Raw genomic sequence first — 24,645 nt, 5'->3', positions numbered from 1 at the left:
TGTTGGGGTTAGTGGAGTTACTCCCAATTTACATGAGTGTAAAAATAGTAGAATTAAGCCCCTGACGTCTAATGTGAGTTCTCTCAGGGATAGTGCCCTAACCTTTCCCAGGGAGGTAAAAATAACGTATCAGACTCACATCTGCCATTTCTTCCTCCTTCCTTCTCTCCCAAGATCCCAGTTACTCTGAAGATGGGGAACAAGCACAATTTTGGTGGGAGGCTATGCAGACATGATCACTCGAACCACCAGCCAAAGGCTATTACCATCCTATCCCTCTCTCAGCAACAGGCTTCGACAAAACCTAATTCAGTCTCCAAGTACCATTTCATTTGGTTGACATGGAGTTTCTCCTCTCCATCTATATGAATTTTGTTCTGTGGTGCTGCCTGTTTGTAGGTTTCATTGCTGGTGATGGTGAGAATTCTGAGATTCCTTCTTCTTTCCCTCCCTGGTTTGCCCCCTCTCTAATTTGTTCCCTCATTGCCTTCACACCTGTTTTGATTCGTATACTATGAACATCACTTTGGTATTTGTTCTCCTCCTTATTTTGCAATCCCATTTTTACCTCTAAGCTTTGTCCTCCCATTATTCTCTCTTTTCCTTTCTGCCTCATTTTCCCCTTTCCTTCATTCTCTTAACCTGGTTTGTTCTCCCTTCTTCTGTTTTTTTTCTCACAATTCATTGCCTTGCTTTTTCTTCATCCTCTTTTTCTCACTGTTCTCTCTTATCCTTCTCCATTTTCTTCCTCTAGAAGCAACTCCAAACTGATTGGACCATTTGGGAAACTACACCTTCTGATAATCTTATTTTCCAGGAGCACTTATTTCACATTAGGGAGAAGGGTACAGCCTGCCAGTTGGGTCTGTCAAAGCTGGGGAACGGTGGAGCAATGGAGGAAACTGCAGAATGAGTTGTTAAAGTGTATCTGCAATTTCCAAGCCTCCATAGTAACGACAGAGGATGATGGTATTTGTACATATACTGCTTTGGTTATACTGTAATTTGGGAAAGTATGACAGTATAGAGAAATGGCAGAAAGAAATCAGTCTGAATAGAAACTATCCAGTCCATTTACGTTGTTGTTTCTTTTTTAAAATGTATATTACAGCATAGGGATGACATAATGTAATTTAAAAAAAAAATTATTGACCCTTTTTAAACTTAGGCCATTCACAAGATGTGTAGTATTAAATAGTTCCATCTGGAAAATGTTTTAACTCCACTGGATCTGTGGAGCTAGAGTATCGGATAGGGTGGGATAAGAAAAAAAAGTTAGACAGTTAATGTTTAGTTTATGTTTCAAATAAGACAGTTGTTTGTGTAGAAGTGACTGGTGGTGCAATGGGAAGAAACACTGCTCAGCAGTTGGGTGGTTTGGTCCAGATCTTTATGTTTCACCTCAGAATGAGCTGTGGTTTATAAAACTGGCACTTTGCAGGAACTTTTTTGAATCTACACCAGTCTCTACAAATTTCTGCTCGGTCACATTAGTGCAACAAAAAACAAAACAACAACAAAAATGACCTAACACCATTTACAGCCGCATGTTATACTGCTAATTTTGTTGAAGTCAAAGGAATCTGAGAAATTTACTGGATGCTCACAATCATTATACAGGCAAGAGTTCCACATCAAAACAGCAGTTGCTTGGACAATCCCAGTCAGTTTGTTGGTAGAAAACAGTGACACATCTAAAAAGCTTTAGCAGAAGAGATTTCAGAGCATCATGGCTAGGGCACTGCAATAATTCTCCTTTTAATAAGTTTATGATGAGGGTTATTGTTTCTGTTATTATTGTCACCAGCAGGAGCATAGACAATGGTGAGAAGTGAACCTGTTTAAAACGTACAGTCTAAATATAACTTTTTTTGGTACTCAGCAGAAGGTTGCAGGAGAACTCATGTTAATTAAAGAATGTGGTGCAAAATGTGAGGCAGAGACCATCCTCGCTTTTGTGATCAGATTCGCACCTGCATTCATTTTCTGCAGTGCTCAACAACCTTCTTCATTAACCCTGGGCAACCTTTAACCTCCTGTTAGCCCCCAGGGCTTTACTTTTGCCAGCAAGCCCTTTTCGGCTTTGTGACTTACAGGTGGTTACTGTAGCTATGTACACTTGTTTTTCATGGTGCACCGTGCACTTAACGGCTCAGCGGGACCTGCAATTTCATACCTCTCATGGGGGTGGGGTGGTTTGCATGTGCTTTTCTATTTTGTGGCTCATATGGTATCAATTACTTTATTCGATGGCAACGCCAAGCCCTAGGCCTTTTGCATGTTTGTCCTGTGAGAAAGATCTGGAAGAGCCGACATCTGGTTTTGATTGCTGCAATTGCAGGTTGATAGAATAAACGCAGGGTGAGGTGGGTGGGTTTTCCTTCCGGCCCTTTCCACTCTGGGCTGGTAATGCGCTTCAGTTGTGGAGCTGGTCTTTTCATCATCTCACTCCTCCCCCACTCCCCACTCCCTCCAAATAACCAGCAGCAACATGTGGCCCAAATTAGGGACCTGTGATTTAAAAAAGCTTCCTTCTGCTGGAAACCTAGAATAGGTCAGTCCAGAAAATGGAGAATCTGCTCATAACATGTGGAAAAGGACAAAATGATTTTAACTAAAAGTCAGGGAAAGTTGTCCCTACATTAGCAAAATAGGCAGCGCTAGGGAGAATGAATAAAGGGGCTAATGAAATGCGTGTTTGTTTCCTTTTGGAGGGGCAATGCTAGAGCTGACTCATCTACCCAGTATGGGTGAATCTTAGCTTTACTGAACTAGAGACAGTAGGGGGTACCCAGAAACTATCTCCTCATTACTGCTGCTCAGCAGGGATTGTATATGTAAGTGTGCCTAGGGAAGGACTAGCAGAGTGGGGAAAAGAAGTGATTATATAGGAAGAAATAGTGACTTTTTAATGTTGCTGATTAAAGTGTTTTGCTTTACAACATTTATGTGTTGATTGTGCTTCCAAGCCAGCTTTCCTTGTGTTGCCACCCCACAGAAGTGCAGTGCTCATTGTGTGCCTTTTCATATCGCTATTTATTTTAAGTCTTCCACCAAAAATTAGGAATTCAAATAGGCTGAAAAGTTAATGAGGAGTCTTGTTTGAAAATAGTGCTGTGCACAACCTCATTCAGACGAACTGAAAACAGACAGCCCTGACTAAAAAAGTTTAACTGCATCCAAAATGCAAATCACAGGGATGGGGAATGAGACCTGAGCGGCCAGTTACAGCAACTCATGCAGAAAATGATGGTCAAATTCTTTATCCAGTACTTATTTTGGAGGTCAGTCTGTACCATATCCAAAACCAATAGCCATCATAAAAATTGGAGATCTGTCAAAGGGGAATTTTACAAGAAGAGGGGCTCTCCTGCAGAGAGAAACTTCTGCAGTGGATGTTTATTACTTTCTCAGGTATTTGCTTAAAAGAGTTTTTCTTTCTGTATGAGGCTGACATCTGCTAGGGCAGCCGAGATCATTTCGATGAGTAGGCTTATTCTTTTTGACAGTCCTGATAGCCATTACATTGTGCCATTTAGTAAGGTTCTTATAATTTAATAAATGTTCTCTTTTGAAATCTTAATTTTAAGGGAGTTGCACCATGTATTAGGATCTGTAGACTGATAGGTTATTCTGTTTTCAAATGTTATATCAGGAAACATTTGAAAACGCTTGATATAACACTACCCGATATAACACGAATTCGGATATAACGCGGTAAAGCAGTGCTCCGGGCGGGTGGGGCTGCGCACTCCGGTGGATCAAAGCAAGTTCAATATAACGCGGTTTCACCTATAACGCGGTAAGATTTTTTGGCTCCCGAGAACAGCTTTATATCGAGGTAGAGGTGTTTTTGAAGTGGATTTCACTGTATCCAGAAACATGCAGCCTTAAATCAATACTGTATTTTACAGCTTGCACTTCACGTTTGAGCTTGGCATGCAAAGCAATATATTTTGTTTAATTTATCATCCTATATGAAGGCCAGACTGATGGCTTGCTGTGTTTTGCCTTGTGTTGACGCCAGAGTTATCATTGCCATAGCATCATGGAGGGGAAGCCCTCAGCCTCAATTGGGAAACAAGGATTGCTTTTCTCTGTACAACTCCTGAGCATAAAATGTTGAGAGGTATTTTAGTTTGAGAGAAGAATGAGAGTTCTCTGGCAATAGTACAACCAAGGCTTGAGAATGGAAAAGAGGGAGTTCAATTTATATGGAAAAATGATGGCCAAGGTTGAAGGGGTATTTGAAAACCTTATGATTTCTGCTCAGACATGGTTTCTAAACACCTACTCCTGGCTGTCAGCAAAAAGTCTGATGAAAAGGACTTGCACAGGGATTTGGGGGACAACATCCAACACAGTAAAAGGTATAGTAATTTGTACTTACACCGCATCTTTCATTTAGGGATCTCAAAGCACTTTACTAATGTGCTGGTACTTTTATGCCATTGTTTACAGATGATGATGCCAGGGCATAGGAAGGTTAAGTCACTTGCCTGTGGTCAGGGCCGGCTCTAGGCACCAGTAAAACAAGCTGGTGCTTGGGGTGGCACATTTTTAGGGGCGGCATGGCCGGCGCCAGAATGCCGCCCTAAAAATGTGCCCCGGCCGCCCTAGCTCACCTCCGCTGCTGCTGCCACGGCGCGCGAAACAGCTGATTCGCACGCCGCTACTCGCCCTCCCTCCCAGGCTCTCAAACCTGGGAGGGGATGAGACTCCGAGTGGCCGCGGAGCGGGCGCCGCTTCTCCCCCTCCCTCCCTCCTAGGCTTGAGAGCCTGGGGGGAGGAGGCAGGGCTGGGGATTTGGGGAAGGGGCGGAGTTGAGGCGGGGCCGGGGGTGGGGTAATTAAAGAAGGGGGGGGCAACCAAAATTGTTTTTGCTTTGGGCGGCAAAAATCCTAGAACCGGCCCTGCCTGTGGTCACACAGTGAGTTAATGAGAGAGTCAGGTACAGAACCCATGATGTCTGACTTCCGATCTCTGTTCAGACATTAGCCCACACTGTATACTTCCTTAAACGATAGTGTTGTAGGATACGAGTTAACGGCCTTTTTCTTACTTTTGTATTTCCCAAAGCTGCCCATTCTTTTCTAGTAAACTCTTCAGTTGTACAATTCTTTTCTTCTACCATACTGAAGTTTTTGTTACATAGCATCATCCTGTATATATCATGGACTTCTCCCCAGGTACCCATTTGTCTTTGGAGTGGTCTGCAGTGACAATATTTCAACACTACATGGTCAGTCTTAGCCCCTCATCATAAGGAGGCAGTCTTTTCAAAAGACAGATAAACCTTTCTACTGATATTCCAGGCTCTGGAAGCTTGCCTAATTCCTACTTAGCATTTTTCACCTGATCAGTAATAGCAGAATTTGAATAAGAAACTTTCAAATGTAATAGACTTCATGTGTTAGGTCCCTCACATGAGTCAGTTTAGTGAAAAAAAGAAAACCTTTTGAAACATTTAGTTTACTGTTGTAATTATTATTAATAAATTAACTAATAACTAACATTGTAGCTGCTGTAACGTATTCTAGAGATGTTCATTCCATTCATTTTTGTTTCCGTCATGATAGTGGTCATGTGATCACCAGAGTTCTTCCCTTCCTAAGACCATCATTCCGTTATCATACGTTGAATTCAGGTTGGCTCCCCTCCATCTTTTATTGATTCAAATCTGAAATTTCACTGCATTTCACTAGCATTAATCAAGAAGTTTTCTTTTTGCTATTTCAAAAAGAATAATAGGTTATCTACAGTTGAGGGAATGAATAGAATCATAGGACGGGAAGGGACCTCCAGAGGCCATCTAGTCCAGTCCCCTGCACTCATGGCAGGACTAAGTATTATCTAGACCATCCCTGACAGGTGTTTGTCCAACCTGCTCTTAAAAATCTCCAATGATGGAGATTCCACAACCTCCCTAGGCAATTTATTCCAGTGCTTAACTACCCTGACAGTTAGGAAGTTTTTCCTAATGTCCAACCTAAACCTCTTTTGCTGCAATTTAAGCCCATTGCTTCTTGTCCTATGCTCAGAGATTAAGAAGAACAATTCTTCTCCCTCCTCCTTGTAACAACAAACTGTTATCCTGTCCCCTCTCAGTCTTCTCTTTTCCAGACTAAACAAACCCAATTTTTTCAGTCTTCCCTCATAGGTCATATTTTCTATACCTTTAATCATTTTTGTTGCTCTTCCCTGGACTTTATACAATTTTCCACATCTTTCCTGAACTGTGGCACCTAAACATCCAGTGTGCCTTTCTAGCCTTACTATTCAGTACAGTACTTTTCACTAACCTTAAGGCAGTAAGTTTCCCAAAAATTTAAAGGAGAAAAGAACATTTGGAATTTCTAGGCTGGCTTCCAAACTTTAACATAATGTGATAATTCTCTCATTATGTCACATTACATAGTGCCTTCTTCGGAACTTTCCCATCATGACACAAAATCATTTTTGAATTCAGAATGTCACGTGTTAAAATATTTGAATCTATAATGTATTTTCTGTGAATTCAGCAAACGAACTGTACACATCTGCAGTTTCGCAGTCATCCTGTTCTGCTACAAGCTAGGCCTGTTTTTCTTTCTAAATTTTGGATTGAATTGTTGAGCTGATTTTTGTTTATCAATACCTATTCAATATAATTTATGTGCCTCTTTAAATAATGACATAGAAACGATTGCTATTTGAAAAATTTATCTGGCAAACTTTATGGATGGATAAATCTGAAAAAAGATACCAAGGTTTCTGAGATTTTTAAAAATGATTGTGTGGGAGGGATAATGGAAGAATGGCAGGGGAGATGCAGGCTACTTAGAATATTCCATATTCACACAAGTTAGTCATCTTCTTCATTCATTTTCTTTCCCGTTGAAAATACTGCGTCCCTATGATCTAATGAAAAGCAAATCTGTAGCTGTCTTCACCTTCTAGTGTCAGGGAGCATGCATCTTTGCTCTTAACTAGTATCATGCTGTCAAGTTGAAGGATGAAAAGCAAAGGCTGGAAATCAGTAGTGTTTTAAAGGCCTGACAATATAATGGGTGTTTTGTTTGAGTAAATATTGCCGGATCAGGCTCCCTTTCAGTAAATACAAGATAAAGACAGCTTTCTGTAACATCTTGAACTCTGCTAATTCAGCCAGGCACAGCAAAATCTGGGTTACTTTATATGAATCCAGTGGCTTTCACTTTGTAAAACTGTACAAATCTGTCTGACAATTGTCACTCACACCCATTTTCCTAGTTTCATGACATTTTGTAAGCTAGTATTTATTTTGGATATTTTCCCATCACTTCCCTACATAAAAATCTTTTTGCCCTCCTCTCCTCCTTTCAGTATTTTTGTGCCCTTTACCCCTTAGCTGGCAAAAGCAGACTTTCACATGCAGAAGTTGCCAGCTTGGCATTTACCAAAGTTTTACTCATAGTTTGTGCACAGACCCCGTGAAAAGTGAAAAATCACCAGTTTCCCATGCTAAGAAAAATGTTTTGACCCAGTTTATTTCTGATCATTGCCCTGATGAGTTTCCCATATTAAAGACTGGTTAATGTTGGGATGTCAGATCTGAAAGATGAAACGTGTCTGTTTCTATTGTACCTGTTGGATGAGCGATTTTTTCCAAGCAAGTACATTTCTAGGATACATGAAAGCTTGAATGTACCAGTGAAGACATGTTGAGAAACACTGGCATATGGTTTTCTCTAAATCTGCTTAGAGTGCTAATGTCATGAATTTTGGTTATTTTCAGAATGTTTCCCCAATTGTATCATTCAGAAGGAATCTCCTACACAAAAGGACTCCTTGGACACATACGCTGTAATGTTGTCTAAGGTCCAGTGATGTGAGATCTATGGTGGAGATGTTCCAATACATAAATGGCAGGTGCCTAACACACATTGACTTTCAGTGGGAGTTGAGCACATAACTACAGTTTGTGCCTTTGAAAAACATCCTACTTGTAACTAGGAAATATTTGGTCCTCTGGCAGTATATTCTGGATATTTTTTTTTTTTTTTGGTATGGCTCTTTGTACTTGCTGTGTAAAATGGTCTGTTTGTCACCAGACAGCATGATGGGTGCCCATAGCAGAGTAGTAGCTAGAGTATTAGTTGTATGCAGTCAGGCTGAAATTGAGTTTCATGTAAGCCTACTGTCGAAGGGGAGCTTAGTGCAGGCTTGAAAGGGAAGCAGAGTCCTGGCCATGATCTGTGTTTATATAGGGCCAACTGCCATGCTACATAGGAATTGTGTCTCCTGCAAAAAGTGGCCATGGAAGGGCTGTAAAGCTCACCCTACACCATGTCAGTGATTTGGGGTAATGAATTAAGTCCCTCAATTCACTCTTTACTCGGGTTTTGTTTGTGGGTTCAAGAAAGAGATTAAATTCACCCTCCATCTGTTAGATGCTTATAGGTACCATCCTTAATCCTGGTTATGGAGCCAACTCCCAAATGGACTTGCAGTTGGACGAATGGAACCAGAAAAAAGGAAATTTTCATCTGGTCCGAATTTGAAAGAATTATATGTTGGCACGTATTCAGATATGGTCAAGTTGCTCAGGTGGCTGGCAGAGGGCATTTCTGTGATGCACCATCTCAAAAGTAATAGCAGATGTACAGCGTCTGCTAACTTAGTGCCAAGATCAAGAGAAATACAGGTGTTCAAATAAAGTAGTGGTTGAAGCTGGAGGCCAGGAAGCATGGTAAAGATCAGCTTTAGAAGTAACTTAAATGCTACTAACAGCACCACAGTGGGTCAGGTTAAATGTACTATCAGTTTTAATCACAATGATTTTCGAAAATGCCTAAAAAGTCCAGTGGAGCATGACTTATAGTCTACACAGTAATATCTAAACCTGCTTGTTTAATTGAACTGAATTTATTTTTGAATTAAAGAAATTAGAGAATTGTTCTGTGGTTCAGATAAAGGAGGATGTACTACCTGGGTACATATGAATTTGTATATACTGCATGTATAAATTATATTGTGTACGTACATGTCTGTGTATATATGTATATATTTCATCTACACATGTGTATCTATAGTATACTTACATATTCAGAGATAATATACTAATTATTTTGTTCAGCTACTTATATGCACATATCATGGTGTTGGACACAGTATAGTTGGTAAAATTTTCAAAAATAGCTAAGGGCTTGTCTACCCGGTGGGGTAATGTATACTATGGGGTTGCAATTTCTAAAGGGCACCAATGTGTAGCTCATTAATTGGTCCATGAAGATCCTGCTGATGCTCACTGAAGGTTCCCTGGTGTGCGTAAATGTAATGCTCAGGAACCTTCAGTGAACACCAGCAGGATCTACATGGACCAATTAATGAGCTACACGTTAGTGCACTTTAGAAATCACATTTTCTTAGTGTGCATTACCACACCGTGTAGACAAGCCCTAAGTGAAAATTCTACCCAGAAGTTTCACCTACGAAACCTAAAGTTGTGGGCAAAAGGAACCCATCAGCATAAGCAGTTGGTCAACTTGTGTGCACAAATAGGATTTTGCAGGGGGGTTTTGTGGTTGCAATTTGTGTACCCACATTTAAAAATTTGATGTTGTAATTTTGTGATTTGACTTGTTAGCAAATGATGGAGTGAGGCACAGATACAAATTAGTGAATAGGTCAATCAAATGTGTGTGTGTGTGTGTATGTGTGTGTGTGTGTGTGTATCTATATATATATTCATTTCCCTCAGGAGTGTTTGATAACACATTTACAATGCAGTACTTTTCGTATTTATTAAAGAAGACTCATGTGAATCTGTTGCTTCTGCTTTAACCTTTTTTAATAAAGCTACATCTTTGAAATGTAGTTTGAAATAATTATTAGCGTATACAGATGAGCAGATGAGCCAAGACAAGGAGATGTGATGGGGGGAAAGCTGGAATACACGTGGAGCAATATACACATGGACCATTTTGTTTTAACATATCTTTGTTTTATTTTTAAACACACTAAAAAAGAGATATTTATGTCATTTTTATAAAATCCATTTTGTAAACATACATATTGGACCAAATTCAGAGGTGATGTGTAAAGTGGTATATGGTACATGTGGAGAAGTAAGTCCAAGGAAGTCAAGTGAATCCACTTTGAACTTTGGCAGGTGTAAATTACAGTGGAAACAGGAGGATGTGTTTAGTTGTATTTCATACCACACTCCTCTTGTGCAGTGCTACGCATTTACACCACTTTATACACTGCCTCTGAATTGGGTGCAGTAACCTTTTTTGCCATTTCATGGCTTTGAGTTCCAGGGTATATTGTAAAACTTTCATTAACAGGAAATCTTCAGGTCCTCTGTTGCTTAAGGTTCATACAAAACACATCAGATTTACAAGACCATGTGTGTTGGAGGAACTTTCTAAATTCAGGTTTTTGTGCTGGTTCCCTCAACCCCCAGTTCTGTGGTGTTTTGCTTTCCTACTCCATTCCATTTGATGAACTGGCAGCCTCAGAGGTCAGATCAGGATTTGGCAAGTTTTACTTTGTTGCTGCCTGCACACAGAGAAGAACACAAGGGAAGCAGTGGAGGTAGGTCAGCAGAGAAGGAGAGGTCAGATAGGTGCTGGAAAGGGAGTGGAACAATGAGGTGGGGAAGCTGGGAAGCCAGAACAAGTAAAATGGAGGAAGAAGAGATGTGAAAATATCTGATTGGTAAAGAGGCTTCCACTTTAGATTATACTTAATTCTTCAGGATGCTTCTCCCTGCAAGTTAAGGTACAATATGTGATATATACAAAATGTTCTAAAATAGAAATGAAATTGCATTTGATTTTACTATAAAAGTATAAAATACGTCATCTTGATTTGTTTCTTCCCTGAAAACTGTACTAACCTCTGGCATAGAGATCTTTGGCTTTAAATGTGGAGCTATTTTCCTAGCAGACTTTAGTCCACCAATTAGGGGGGAAATGGCACCTTTTAATTGCAGCAGATCAATCTTTTATCTCTTACTAGCAGAGATAAAAATAGTCCACTCTTTATAGATTGGTCTTTTGTTTACTTAAATACACAGGGCTCCATGCGTACTGCTTCTGCAGAGCTGCATTGCTATCAATGTCCTCTCCTGAATAGTAACATTAAATTAGAGCTACATTCAGTTGGAAGGTCAAGGAGTAACACAAAGACGACAAGGCAGGTAAGAGAGTTACAAAGAGAAAGCTCCTCTTTTTCAAAGGTCAGCCTTTTTGCAAAGGTCAGCTTGGGCCAGAGTAGCTAGCTGATGGCTGTTTAGTGGGCTGTGTGAAAGCAGTTAGTGGTCCTATTCCAGTTCCTAACTGGCCTACTTGTTCGCAGATTCAGCAGAAAAGCCACAGACTGAATAAGCGTGAAACTGAACGGCGAGACTGGTGCTTCCAGGTCAGCATTGAAGCATGTTGGCAAGGCAGTATGAGGAAGCGTGCAGTGCCCCTCCCATGTTCAGTGCCTAGATGCATTCAGACTCCAGAACTGTTCATCTAGCACCTTTCATGAGCACAACATTCACAAAAAGAAAGAATTTTAAAAATCCAGTAGTACCCTCCCCCCCATTTTTAAATAAGTCAAGTCAAAGATGTAGAGCAATATAACTGGATGGATGGAGGGAGATAGGCATTGAAGCAGCTATTTCAAACTGTAAAGAATCTTTATATAATATTACTTACATCTTCATCTACTTCCCACATGTACTTGTAATTTAAGAAACCATCCTACTGTTAACCACACCTGCTTTTAAAAAAAGCAACAGAACAATGTTAATGTACTGTAAAATGAACACCATGTAAAAACTTGCGTATTAATTGTACACAGTAGTTAAGTATATCATAGTGTTTGTGGGATCATGAAAGTTACAGTAAAGTTAAATACCTCAATGCAGTACACCTCAATTTTAATATTAATCACTCTATGATTCGTTGCTTATTTTTTAAAAATGTAGCTGTATAAGCCTTCTCCAATATATATGTTTTTCAGTCAGTATACACTGGTTGAAGGTTACATTGTTTGAAGGTGTGAGAAGTCTCTGAAGAGTGTATAAGTTGAATGACCAGTAAACTCCCTTCTATGTTATTTCTTCTTTCTGACATTTATATTATATTACTGTGCTACCATATAGTAGGTATATTGTAGTATATCATCTGTTATTCCTCCTTCCGATCTGTCTTTAACCTGAAGACAGTTGTTTTAGCATTAAATCTGACATCAAGGATTCCAAAAATCCTTTGTTATCACTCTCTAATAGCATCAACGAGATACATTAAGCAGTTCCAAGGGAAATGATTTTTGGCTATTGCTGACAGACCTTTGGTCTAGATTTGTTTGTGCTCTTCTGTTTGGAGTCTTACTCTTTCCTTTTGCCTTTACTAGAAGTCTTCAAACAAATATTACTGTGTTCTGATTCTGTAACTGGCACTTTGCTTACAGTAAGCTGAATGAAACTACATCAGTAGCATCTGGATATTAAATGCCTTTCTGTTTCTCATGATTCTGCTAGTCACTGAGTGCCCTGAATTGAAGTCAGTAGGAGCTGAGGGTCCCCAATACCTTGAAGGCTCTAAATTTGGGGGAGGAGGGACTGACATGCATATAGAGTTTATATAAAGACCCTCCAGGGTAGTTTGAAAATGTGTGTAAAAAATTTCAACAAATCTTTGTATTTTCACAACATGTGTTTGCATGCAACTTATTTAAATACATACATACAGGAAAACTTCTTGCAGAAGTGCTTAGAGCCTGATTCTGCCAACCTTACTCAGGTAGAGCAGTACCTTACACATCAGGTAGCCTTGTTGAAATCAACAGGGCAACTTTCAGAATAAGTTACTCAGCATAAGGGTGGCTCTTAGTTTTCTGTTTATTTTGTTGAGAGAAATCATTTGATTTCTCTTGTAATGTTTGTGAGATGCAGGATGAGCATAGATGGGATTTTTTTCTAACATTGCTTGCAGTTGTATTTTATTGGTGGATTTCTCTTTCCCTTTGCTGTGACCTGTGAATGTCAGAGTAGGCTGTCTGCCAATTTTGTGATCTGCTGCCTGCTTCAAAATGGAGGCAGGAAGGTATCCATTTTCATCAAGAAGATGACAGTGCTTCAGTCTTCCTGGCCATCTGGAGAGAGGAACTTTTTAATCAGAAACAAAAAATTGAGGATTTAATATGCATATATAATATATAAATTTAAGCAAAAGAAAACTCAAAGTTAAACTATACCTTATGAGTGCAGACTTTTTTTCTTTTATGTTGTTCTGGTTAACATAACAAGAAAATACAAGAACAATTTTTGTAAAAAGCTAGTTACAGAACTCTCTCGTGTATTAGTAAACAAATGTAAGTAAATTAGTTTTTTGGCACACATACTAAGTTTATTGCACACACAAATATAATAAGTACTAAAAAAGAAGATTTTTTTCTCCCTGATGCACACGCATGCTGTGTTGGTGGTCTTGTGTAGATCTAGGTTTTTAATAGTGCTTTCAAGCTGTTCTGCAAAGACCTAGTAACATGGGAATTTAATATCCCAAGATATGTTTATAATTTTCAGTGCCCTTGATAGTGCTGTTTTCTAAATTTCATTTTTGCATTTAGGGAACAAAGAGTTTGACTTCTCCACACTGCTTTCATTTTTGTCCTTAAATGTGTGAAAGCTGCATACTTTCATATAATAAATCAGTATTGTTTCATGTTCTCAATTCTTTCAAGCTCCGTAAGATACCAGGTCCAACATATGTTAGTTGTACAGTATATTTACAGCTAGAAATGGTTTGACAAACACCTCACAAATATTCTTGTCTAAGGCTGGAAAATGTCATACCTACGTTTCTTTTGAAGTTTAAAATTTATTTTCTTTTCACACAAATACTGAGATTTTTGTATTCCAAAAGAAGTATTGTGTAATGTTAGGAACTGATTTAGACAGAACAGGTAAATATTCAGTATTTCATTCCTGCTTCTTTTTTAAAGCAACATGCCTTGAAATATTTCAGTCATTGCTGAAGGCATACTAAATTAATCCTTTTTCCTTAGGTTTATGCCCCGTCAGCAAGCACTGCTGACTACAATAGGGATTCACCAGGTTATCCATCCTCAAAACCAGCAGCCAGCACTTTTCCTAGCTCCTTCTTCATGCAAGGTAAGATGCTACTTTCAAAGAGAAATATATTGTGCATATATTTCATGTATATATTTATTGACATATGTGTATTAGAGACATCATGGAATTTCGTCCTGTGTGCTGTTATGTTACTATTAATATGAAGATCAGTAATGCATAGACCATTATGGCTATGAGCATCTTGTTTTGATCCTGTAACGAAATATAATAATGAAATAACTTACTAGATTCTTTTTGCGGATACAGACTAACACGGCTGCTACTCTGAAACTTATCATTTGAATTACTTTAGGCTTTCTTTTGAAAGAGTTTGTGTACATGCATATATATTATACATCTATTAAATACTCATAATATGCATGGATACTTTGTGTATAAATCTGTGTCTATGTATAAGTGAGAGAATGTATAAAGTGTATAATATTTACAATACACAGCATAAAGTGTGTGTATATAATATAAACTGTGTATTATAGCAACTTCTAAATCTGTTTTTAAATTAACTACATAGTGTCTCCCATTTAAAATGTTAGTTTTTACACGTTCAGTGTTGTATATTGATAGTGTATTTCTTGCAGTTATTCATACTTATAACCCATTGAAATAAAGTTTCAGGTAGCTTATTAGTTAAAAGTCCTGGAGTGAGTCAATGAAACAATCTATTTAGAAGTGTAGGACACGCATTTTGCCCTACTTAGGCAAAGATCACAGAGCTTGAGAACCACATTCAGACCATGATCCTGTAAACAAATATGCATCTGCGTAACTTGATGCACATCTTGATATTTTCAGATATTTTCTGCTAAGAGTGTGCAGAAGCGTTTGTGGAAATGGGACTCTAATTTTCTGGGGTCCATCCTCCGCACCCAAAAAAAAATCTGATTCCATCTCACATCACTTTTAATGTGGCACATGGAGAGTACAGGTCTATACTTCACTTCCATTGAGTGACTAGACTAACCCACTGTGATCAAAAAGGAGTATTTCATGCTGGGACCTATAGTTTGTTTATATTACAGGTAGGGAACATAAGTAAGGATGTTCATATCTGGGATTTTGGTTTCGTCCTATCACCAGGGGTGCTGGAACAATTTGTATAGTGGTGGGTGCTGAGAGCCATTAAACCAAACTGTAAATACTGTATATAATGGAAACCACTTCAAGCCAGGGGTGAGGCAGCACTGCTCGTTCCAGCACCTATATCTATCGCTATGTTTTACATTTAGTTTTGGGGTCAGGAAGAGAGGTAGAAGCCTAGCAGAGTAGCTGCGCAGCAAGCGCAGCAGGAAATGGGAGTAGGTATAGGCCCCCGACAGGCTGAGCTATTGCCTTCAGAATAGGAAAAGAGCATTCATACCATTAGGCTTGGATCTCAGCTATTTATGGAGTCAAAGGTTTGTAGTCTGCTCCACCACATCTGACTGTTAGACACGGCAAGTCACCATATCAGAGGCTGCTCTTTCAACTTCCCAAACTCACTTGTTTCTGCCTTATACCTGTGTACCCCCAGCAGGGGATTTAAGGCAGCCCCCTCAATCAGTGGTAGTACAGTGGTTCTGTATCACCCCTCAAAAGAGAGAGACCATTTCAAAGGGAGACAGGGATAAGAGAACATTATCATAGAGTCCCATTCTGTCAGTTCCCTGGAAGATGATTGGTTTATGCTGCAAAGACCTATGCCCTCTCCCTGTCTTGAACCAGAAAATGCGGGCATAGGCTGTAAACAATGAACCTGTGATCTCAAATTTTAATTGTGAAAATTCACAGAACAACCAATTATAGAATTTAATAAAGGTGAAACCCAAAGAGTTCTATACAAATTAAGCATTTGTAGAAACGAATAGAGGATGCTAACCTTTCTCTAATTTTTTTTAACTATCTGTTAGAGATTTATATTAGTGATATAAATCTCTGCTAAATTGGGATTCAGAATACCTATGAAAAGGTTATTATGCTTTGTTAAATGTTATGGGACTGTTCCATTAAAGAACAAAAAAACTTGACTTACTCCCAAGGATCTAGTTAAATGTAAAAAGTGTGGTTAAGTAGGCTAGGCACCCCTTTAAGTGCTTGACTTGATTTAGGGGATAACGTCTAAAAGTCAGAGATGCACCCTGTATCTCATTGTATTACAATGGAGTCACCCAGAAGGCATAGGCATTTTTGGTGCAGAAATACAAAACGGCTTGTTTATTTGCAGAGGAAGTAATACCTCTCTAAGAACCAAAACCTCTTAATGACCCACCAAATCACCTGTGTGCAGGAAGTGTCGTCATTCAAAGGTTGTTAGACCACTCTAAATTCAGATTTAAACACTCATAGTTTATTTTATTTTGAAGCTCATATTTTGTCCCAGCTGAAATTTGTAGTAACTTGGGGAATATGTATTTAAGCTTGTGATAAAATGACAGGAATAAAACTTTAGAGAAACTTTTAGCATCAGTTATGTGACTGACTTGAAATGATTCAAGATGATATTGTTATTCGCTGTTGCTCAGTTCAGCTTAATTTTTTATTAAGAGCATGCTTTTATGTTAAATTTGTGTAGCCCTTAGGAGACAAAAAGACAATATACAGCACTCCTTTTATGGCTGCTGTCTTGTAATGTAAGCAATTAACCGACACAATGATACATTGCATATGCATCAAGCCCCATTAGGACAGTTATTTTAAAGTTTACAGGAAAACAAAACAAAACAATTATATAACCAAGATTTATGGCCTTCAGAGAAGCCACATTTTCTTTCTTTTCTACAGATGGTCATCACAGCAGTGACCCATGGAGCTCCTCCAGTGGGATGAATCAGCCTGGTTATGGAGGAATGTTGGGCAATTCTTCTCATATTCCACAGTCTAGCAGCTACTGCAGCCTGCATCCACATGACCGTTTGGTAAGTTAACCTTCTAATGCACATGAGTACATGTATGGAGAGAGAGAATACATAACGGCATGATGTGGGACAAAGGGTTTATCGATACTCATTTGGGATGACCTGCATAAGTCACTCATATCTTAGCCACTTGAGAAGAAAGTGCCCATACCAAGCTCATGTCACTAAGATGTTTTTATTGACCCACAGTGTAATCTCATGCCACATATTTTACAAAATAAGTATCTCTCAAGTTGTGGATTATACATTCCTCCATCTGCAAAGCTTGATACCTTAGTTATCATTGTGCAAACCTCTAAAATTGCCTAAAATAGTTTTCTGTGGAAACTGTTTCCATTAAAAGTTCTTATGTACCTATCAGCGCTGGAAGCATATAACTTATATCATTGGAAAGTTGGCAGCCAATCTTCCTATCAGGTAGTATAAAACTCCTGGTTCTATCCCTGAAGAATCATAAGATATCAGAACTATACACTGTCCATTCTACAAGCTATACCAACATAATTCTGGAGAGGAAGTTGGGGTGGAGGATTAGGAAGAAGGAAGTCGTTTCTCATAGGTTGTTCTTTTAGATTAAGTCTCTGTGTAAATTAATTAGCTAGTGAAATGAGCGTAGTTTTATATTCCTCACATGGACATCACTCTGTCTACTCCTTATTTTGCAAAAATATTTTTAAATATTTTAATAAATATTAGTGGAACTCCATGCTGTTCCTTCATTGCTTTGTCAACACAGAAGCGGTTTGATAGGACTAATTCAGACTGTGATATTTGATTAGACCAAAAAGAGAACTATATAGACATTGGGCACAGCTTTGGGAGTATTCCCCTAACATCATGGCTGAGCTGATGCTGTATACAAACAACAGAATCCTGTCGACTCCCACTGCATTAGAAGCACAAGGGAAAGTATACTGGGCAAAGCGAAATGATGAGACTGGTGAAGAGAGATGCTTTTCCCCCCCAAATTTGTAAATTATTTCAGCTACAGAGAGAGAAACTTTTTTTCTAATTTATTTCCATGTGACCATCCTAGGTTCAACTGAGACACATTATGGGGTTTAAATGCAGATTTTACTTATCAGAGACTATGAAAAAGGACCCAAGGGTACAGGAGAAAAGATAGATATTGTTTTTAGGTGAACTAGGCTAAATTTTGGACGAGTTTGGCTGTCCATAAAACTTACCATAGACTTCTTTTTAGCTAGAAAATGGTATGCTTCTTATTGTAACTGAATTGTCTTTAGGGGGAAAAAAACATAGGGTTAAAATACAGGTTTGTGAATTTAGTTTTGTGAACTGAAAAAAATAGTTCAAGAACTTCACAAAACATCAAACTTCACAAGGTTAATAAATCCCTAGTTACAACCAATATAAAATAGCAGCTCAGCCATGTCTATTTAATGTGCGTAATATGGGCACTGAAGCAACCCGAACGCTTCCCTGTAGTGAAACAGTGAGAAAAAATATTTTTAAAAAAATTGAATGCATCTTTAAAAAAAAATAAGTTTAATCTGATCTGGGACCATGTGCTGATATTCGTTAATCATAAATGTTTGGTTCTTGCACGGTGCCATTACATTACATAAGGTTGTTTGAATGGCCTTGTTTCTTTCAAGTTTAACCCTAACGTTAAATCTTTGGTTGATAAGGTTTGGCTTTGGGATAGTTACAACATCTTTGTAATGGTCTGTACAGTAAATCAGTGATAGGTACTCTCAACCTTAACACCTTCCAAATGTAGTTTTTATCTGGGAATTACTATTTGGCCTAATTGTCAGAGATGGTGAGCACCCAGAGCTAGATTCACTATGGAAATTATGAGTGGTGACACGCAGCCTTGCCAAGCATATCTTTTAGGTGTCTAGAAAATCACTGTGATTCAGAAAGTATGAATTAGGCTTTGAAGCTCCTTTTGATAAATGGAAGGAGATAGGCACCTCAAAATGGAAGTCACAAAAACCAGCATCTTAGGTGACACTCCACCTAAGCTAGCCAATGGGAGATACCAAAGAGAGGGTTTCTGTCTCAAGCCCTACCCTTTTTAGGAGATAAGTGCCTAAATCAAGGCTACAGGCAGGTGCCTCCCTCTGCTTAGGATTCTCATCAGCAAACTCTCTGTTGAGACCTGGGACTGAAGTCGTTTTTGCAAGAAGCAGGCAGGGAAGAAGAACAACAACTTTTAGCCCAGTAGTTTGAACGCTCACCAGGGATGTGGGAGGCCCTCAGTTCAAGTTCCCTCTTTGCCTGAAGTGGGAGAAGGCATTTGAACAGGACTCTGCTACCTCTCAGGATATTCCCTCTGTTTGTCCTGTTGAAGCTGTTCCACTCTGGATAAATTGGGGCAGCCCCAGTAACCAGTCCCCCTGATCCAGTAACTTTTTAAATTACTAATTCACAGTTCTTGTGTGGGGCCTGAATCGGTAGGTGAGCTCTGAACATGCTTACGATTGAGCCTTGCGGGTGAGTTATGCAGAGGAGAGCCTATTTTCCCATTGCTCTGGGGTTGAGGTGTCCAGATGTGTAGAGTGAAGCAGCAGTATGTGTGCGTGCTCAGAGGCAGAAACATAAAACACCTAGGGAAAATTTACTACAGAAATTTTGGTGCTGAGCTAGGTGAGGCATCTACAGTGTTCGGCGGCAGCTGAGCAGGGACTTTGTGGATCCCAGTGGAGTATAATTCTGGGATTTAGGCACCTAAAGTGGCAGTTAGGAGCCTAAGTCCTTTTGTGAATCTAGACCCCGGAGCTCCCATTGACATCAATGTGAGTTGTAAGTGCTCAGCACTTCTGAACCTTGGGTCCATATTATTTATTGTCCCGCTTCTCTGTATTAGCAAGGTCTTCTGTGCCTAAGGTAGCACAGAGGGGAGGCATTGGTATTTTAATTGCTGCCCTATATGATTTCTACTGGGACAAAAGTGGGAGGTCAGCACCTTTAGTATATGCAGAGACTGTTGAGGAAAGCCAGAATGACTTCAGTTCAAGCTGTACAAGCTCTTGAATTGTTAGTTAACTGGTGATAGTGCAGTGCCAATACAGACAGCACAAAAAGAATAGTTGCTGTTTATTATTTCTATTTTCTTATGGATTATATTTTTTGTTTGTTTGATTTAATAGTTGCTTAGAATGCAGAGTACAGTTTCCTCGTCAAATTACATACGTTTTAAGGCAGATCCCATGTTTGTGCTAAAATATTTGATAGTATCCCTTTGATGTTTTCCCCCTGAGAAATGATAAAATCTTACTTGCTGATAATGAAGCACCATTTTTGTGTGGGTGTCATGGAACAGAACTCAGCAAGGGTCATGGCATTACTCAGATTTAGACTGTTATCCTAAACAATCACTGTTTACTGTTTTGTGAGCAATGTGACAAACTCTCTTAACCCATGTTAACTTCAGCCAGTTGGACTGTGAGTTGCTATCCTAGGGTAGTTTATGTGTGAGTCAAAGCCTGAAATCTTTATTCAGACTTTATTGAGACAAAACCCCTGTTAGACTCAATTGAAGTTCTGACTGCATAAGGAATGTAGGTTTTGACTATATAACTGTATGATGTGCTTATGTCCTTATAACTTCGAGGTAGACAGAATCCAAGTATTTGGTACTTAAATATATCAAAAGTACCATAAAAGTAATAGAATAATAAAAAATAAGAGAGAGACAATGTTGTGGCCCAGATTTTATTTTTGGCTATCCTGTGCTTGGTGTAGGACCCTATATAGGGGGAGTGCACAAAGATGGCTTTATGCTCCTTTTATATTCCCCTGATCCAGGGGTTGTTTTAATTTATTTCCAGCTGCCCAAGGAGCCACTGCAGCAACCAGGGATTACCAAGGCATAGTGACACCCTCTTTTTCTTAGGGCTAAAAGATGACAGTGTTCTAGGGCTTGTCTGCACACACAGACCACAAATAGACCTGCCATCAATGCATCACCCATGGAGTTTTGGATACTTTGATTCACCAGCTTTATAGTGCATCTCTGAGCAGCAGGGGTAGACAATTTGGCTCATTAGATTAACTAGTCTGTCCCGGTGATGGCTTGTTTCCATACAGAATATATTCTAGTGCTTTGTCAGGTCTAGTTTTAAATATCACAAGGTTATGCTGATTCTATAACTTCCTTCAGGAGACTAACATTTTCTTTCTTAATTTCATCCTATAGTATCAGAGTTTATGAACCTTCCTGCATAGATATCTGAGTAGAAAAAATTACCCATTCCTTTATACACATGACAACAAGACCTGTTCCTTTAGGTGAAATACTGTAACAATCCTAGAGACTAACAAATTTATTTGAGCATAAGCTTTCGTGGGCTACAGCCCACTTCTTCAGATGCATAGAATGGAACATATATTGAGGAGATATATATACACATACAGAGAGCATGAAAAGGTGGGAGTTGTTTTACCAACTCTGAGAGGCCTATTAAGTAAGAGAAAAAAAAAACTTTTGAAGTGATAATCAAGTTAGCCCAGTACAGACAGTTTGATAAGAAGTGTGAGAATACTTACAAGGGGAGATAGATTCAATGTTTGTAATGGCTCAGCCATTCCCAGTCCCTATTCAAGCCTAAGTTGATTGTATCTAGTTTGCATATCAATTCCAGCTCAGCTGTTTTTCGTTGGAGTCTGTTTTTGAAGCTTTTCTGTTGCAAAATTGCCACCCGCGGGTCTATCATTGAATGACCAGACAGGTTAAAGTGTTCTCCTACTGGTTTTTGAATGTTATGATTCCTGATGTCAGATTTGTGTCCATTAATTCTTTTGCGTAGAAACTGTCTGGTTTGGCCAATGTCCATGGCAGAGGAACATTGCTGGCACATTGCTGGCCTCTCAGGGTTGGTAAGACAACTCCCACCTTTTCATGCTCTCTGTATGTGTATATATATCTCCTCAATATATGTTCCATTCTGTGCATCTGAAGAAGTGGGCTGTAGCCCACGAAAGCTTATGCTCAAATAAATTTGTTAGTCTCTAAGGTGCCACAAGTACTTCTGTTCTTTTTGCGATACAGACTAACACGGCTGCTACTCTGAAACCTGTAACAATCCTGAATTAAGTGATTCAGACAGCCTGTCTTTCATGCTTTATTATTTAAATTGTTCCACTTTTTATACTTTCTGCTACAGAGCTACCCATCACACTCCTCAGCAGACATCAATTCCAGTCTTCCTCCGATGTCCACTTTCCACCGTAGTGGTACAAATCATTACAATGCATCTTCCTGCACGCCGCCTGCGAATGGAACAGACAGTATAATGGGTGAGTTGCAAAGAGATCTCCATATGAATCTGAATACCGCATTTCTCTCTTTCATTTATCTCTCCTGGCATCTCATCTGCTTTGGTGCAGTATATCTGTACTGAACCTTTCCGTTTTAAGAATTTTAAAATTTATTTCCTAATATATTTGATACATTAGAAGAAAACTTTCTTCTAATATTTGTCCAGAAAGATTATAAATATAATAGAAATGTGATTTAAATAAATATATTGTACCTGACCTATTGCCTTCCTTACTCATATTTTTTAATATTTTCTCTCAGTTATTTAAGTGTCTAAATATAGCATTTAATTCTGTAAAGCACTTTGGTTTAAAGTTTGTACTGAAGACACTACACAAACTATGCGCCTGATACTGTTGGCTTTGAAGTTGATGGGAAGTCAAATTTTATTGAATTAAGCTCCCCCTTTAATTGCATACAGTTCCTTGTGAACTGATACTTCACTCAATATATTTTAATGTTCATCCCCTTCAATTTTTTATTTGATTTCCACACAGTGTGGTAGAAATCAGTGATGGCAGCATGATTGTGTAATAAGAAGAGAGCCTTCTTTTCTGATGTTACTGATATTTTTGTAACAACCTCTGTAAATTAATAGCATACATCTGTATACTTTCTTAAATATTTGACATATTCTGGTTTAGACTTAAATGCAGGAAATAAAGAAATATTGGCTTGCCTGTATCACAAAGAACAAATAAAGCTAATTAAATACTTGGTAACTAGGGAACACATAGTTTGACACATGTTTCAGATTACACACATGATTCGGTATAAAATGACTTTAAGCAGGAGTAATGCAGTAAGAATGGAGGGTGAGTTCAAGTATTAACACATGGGCATCATATTTTTCAAGGTCTCTAAACAAAGGAAAAATTTAATAGTCTCTTCTTCATTTGTCACTGTCTGAGATAATTGTATCCCTTTACAGTATAGGATTTCTGTGCTCAGTCTTCCCATTCCATTGAGAAGTCTTCTTTTACAATGAGTTCCTTGCTTTTTTGTGAGCATGACATACAAAAATCATTATCTTACAGAGAGTCCAATAGCACCAGATTTAATGCATCAAACTTCTGTGCTTGGTTTTGTAATAGCCTTAAAGATAACAATATAGGAGCTCAGAACATTCGGGGAATGGAATTTGAATATATTTGATTTTGAATCCAGTCTTCAGGCCCTAAGCAAACAGTTTCTGAATTGGCCACCCATACTCACATTGACTAGTAATTTACTACTGGAGCAGGTCAAAATTTTCTGAATTTAAAATTTTCAACTAGCATTTTTGATGAAAATTCAATTTTTGACTAAAGCCCTAAAAATTTGCAACAAAATATTTTCAGGCTTTTTAACCCACTGTACTTACTATGTGGCTAGTCCCATTGAGCTACCAAGCAAAATCAGGTCCAGCAAGTGCTTGAGTATCCCTAAAGCGTATTCTTGACAGCAAACAGAACTATTTATTGCTAGTAAATTCCATATATCTAGAAGAGACACTTTTGTAATTAATATTATTTGTGCAGTTAAAATCAGCTGTGTTCAGAAGAAGACCTGTGATCTTTTTGAACAGCATTGGGTAAAAGAAATTTTCTGAATAGAATACATGACAACATTGATTAGAAATTATGTTTAATCCTATGCATAGTATTGCCGAGGTCCAAAGCTATGCAATTTTTAAGCAACTAGTTATTAAGATAGATTTAATACAGTATATGCTAAAGATTACTTCAGAATACCTGTCTGATTCATGTATTAATCCTCCTTGCTACTTTGACTTCTAATGACATGTTTCTATTACATGATGCATTGCAATATACAGCTTTTCTAGTAGTAACTTTGTGTGTGTTTCCCCATGAGACCTCGGATTCACATTAATTTTGCTATTAGAGCAGTCACATAATACTGCATTTTATTTTTTTACAAGATTGTAAAGTTTCCAGATCCAGTGAAGTGATAAATAGTCACATAGCTCAAGAGGAATATGAATATTATCCAATAATGTCAATACTTCATAGTTTGGGAAGTCCATCAACTATAAATACCGAGTTGAGCTAAGTTTTCTTTCTACACAAAATCATAACTTCCATTCTACCTTCATATTAAGTGCTGTCCAATCAAAAAGAGCATGATTTTATAAGTTTGGATTCTAGTGTAAGATGTCTGGATTTTTTAATGGAATGCTTTATTATAGATGTGCATCCAGTGTCCTGTCAGTTACATTGACTAGGTGTTCTAGATCTAATTATAGCTATTGAGATACAGGTGCCTGGGAATTTATTCAAAGAATCCAAGATTTTCAGTCTCAATCACAGAAGTTAGAAATGTAAAAGAACTACTTCATCATCTTGTAC

At 38.5% G+C, this 24,645-nt stretch overlaps 1 protein-coding gene across 19 annotated transcripts in view; it reads left to right on the top strand.

Annotated features, from left to right (window-relative positions):
* Window positions 1-24,645, top strand: part of TCF4 (transcription factor 4) — a 318,541-nt gene that overhangs the window by 249,877 nt on the left and 44,019 nt on the right. For 14 of the 19 annotated variants that reach the window (XM_034773372.1, XM_034773378.1, XM_034773380.1 and 11 more), the window contains 4 exons: window positions 11,326-11,388; window positions 14,029-14,134; window positions 16,874-17,007; window positions 22,143-22,275. In XM_034773372.1, coding sequence (XP_034629263.1) covers window positions 11,326-11,388; window positions 14,029-14,134; window positions 16,874-17,007; window positions 22,143-22,275 — 436 coding nt within the window. The remainder of the gene's footprint in view (window positions 1-11,325; window positions 11,389-14,028; window positions 14,135-16,873; window positions 17,008-22,142; window positions 22,276-24,645) is intronic. The other 5 variants (XM_034773371.1, XM_034773370.1, XM_034773387.1 and 2 more) reach the window with 1 other exon arrangement.

Source organism: Trachemys scripta, chromosome 6 (assembly GCF_013100865.1).
Source record: "Trachemys scripta elegans isolate TJP31775 chromosome 6, CAS_Tse_1.0, whole genome shotgun sequence".
Classification (NCBI taxonomy): domain Eukaryota; kingdom Metazoa; phylum Chordata; order Testudines; family Emydidae; genus Trachemys; species Trachemys scripta.
Note: the sequence above shows the minus strand (reverse complement) of the source record. Positions and strands in the feature narration are given on the sequence as shown.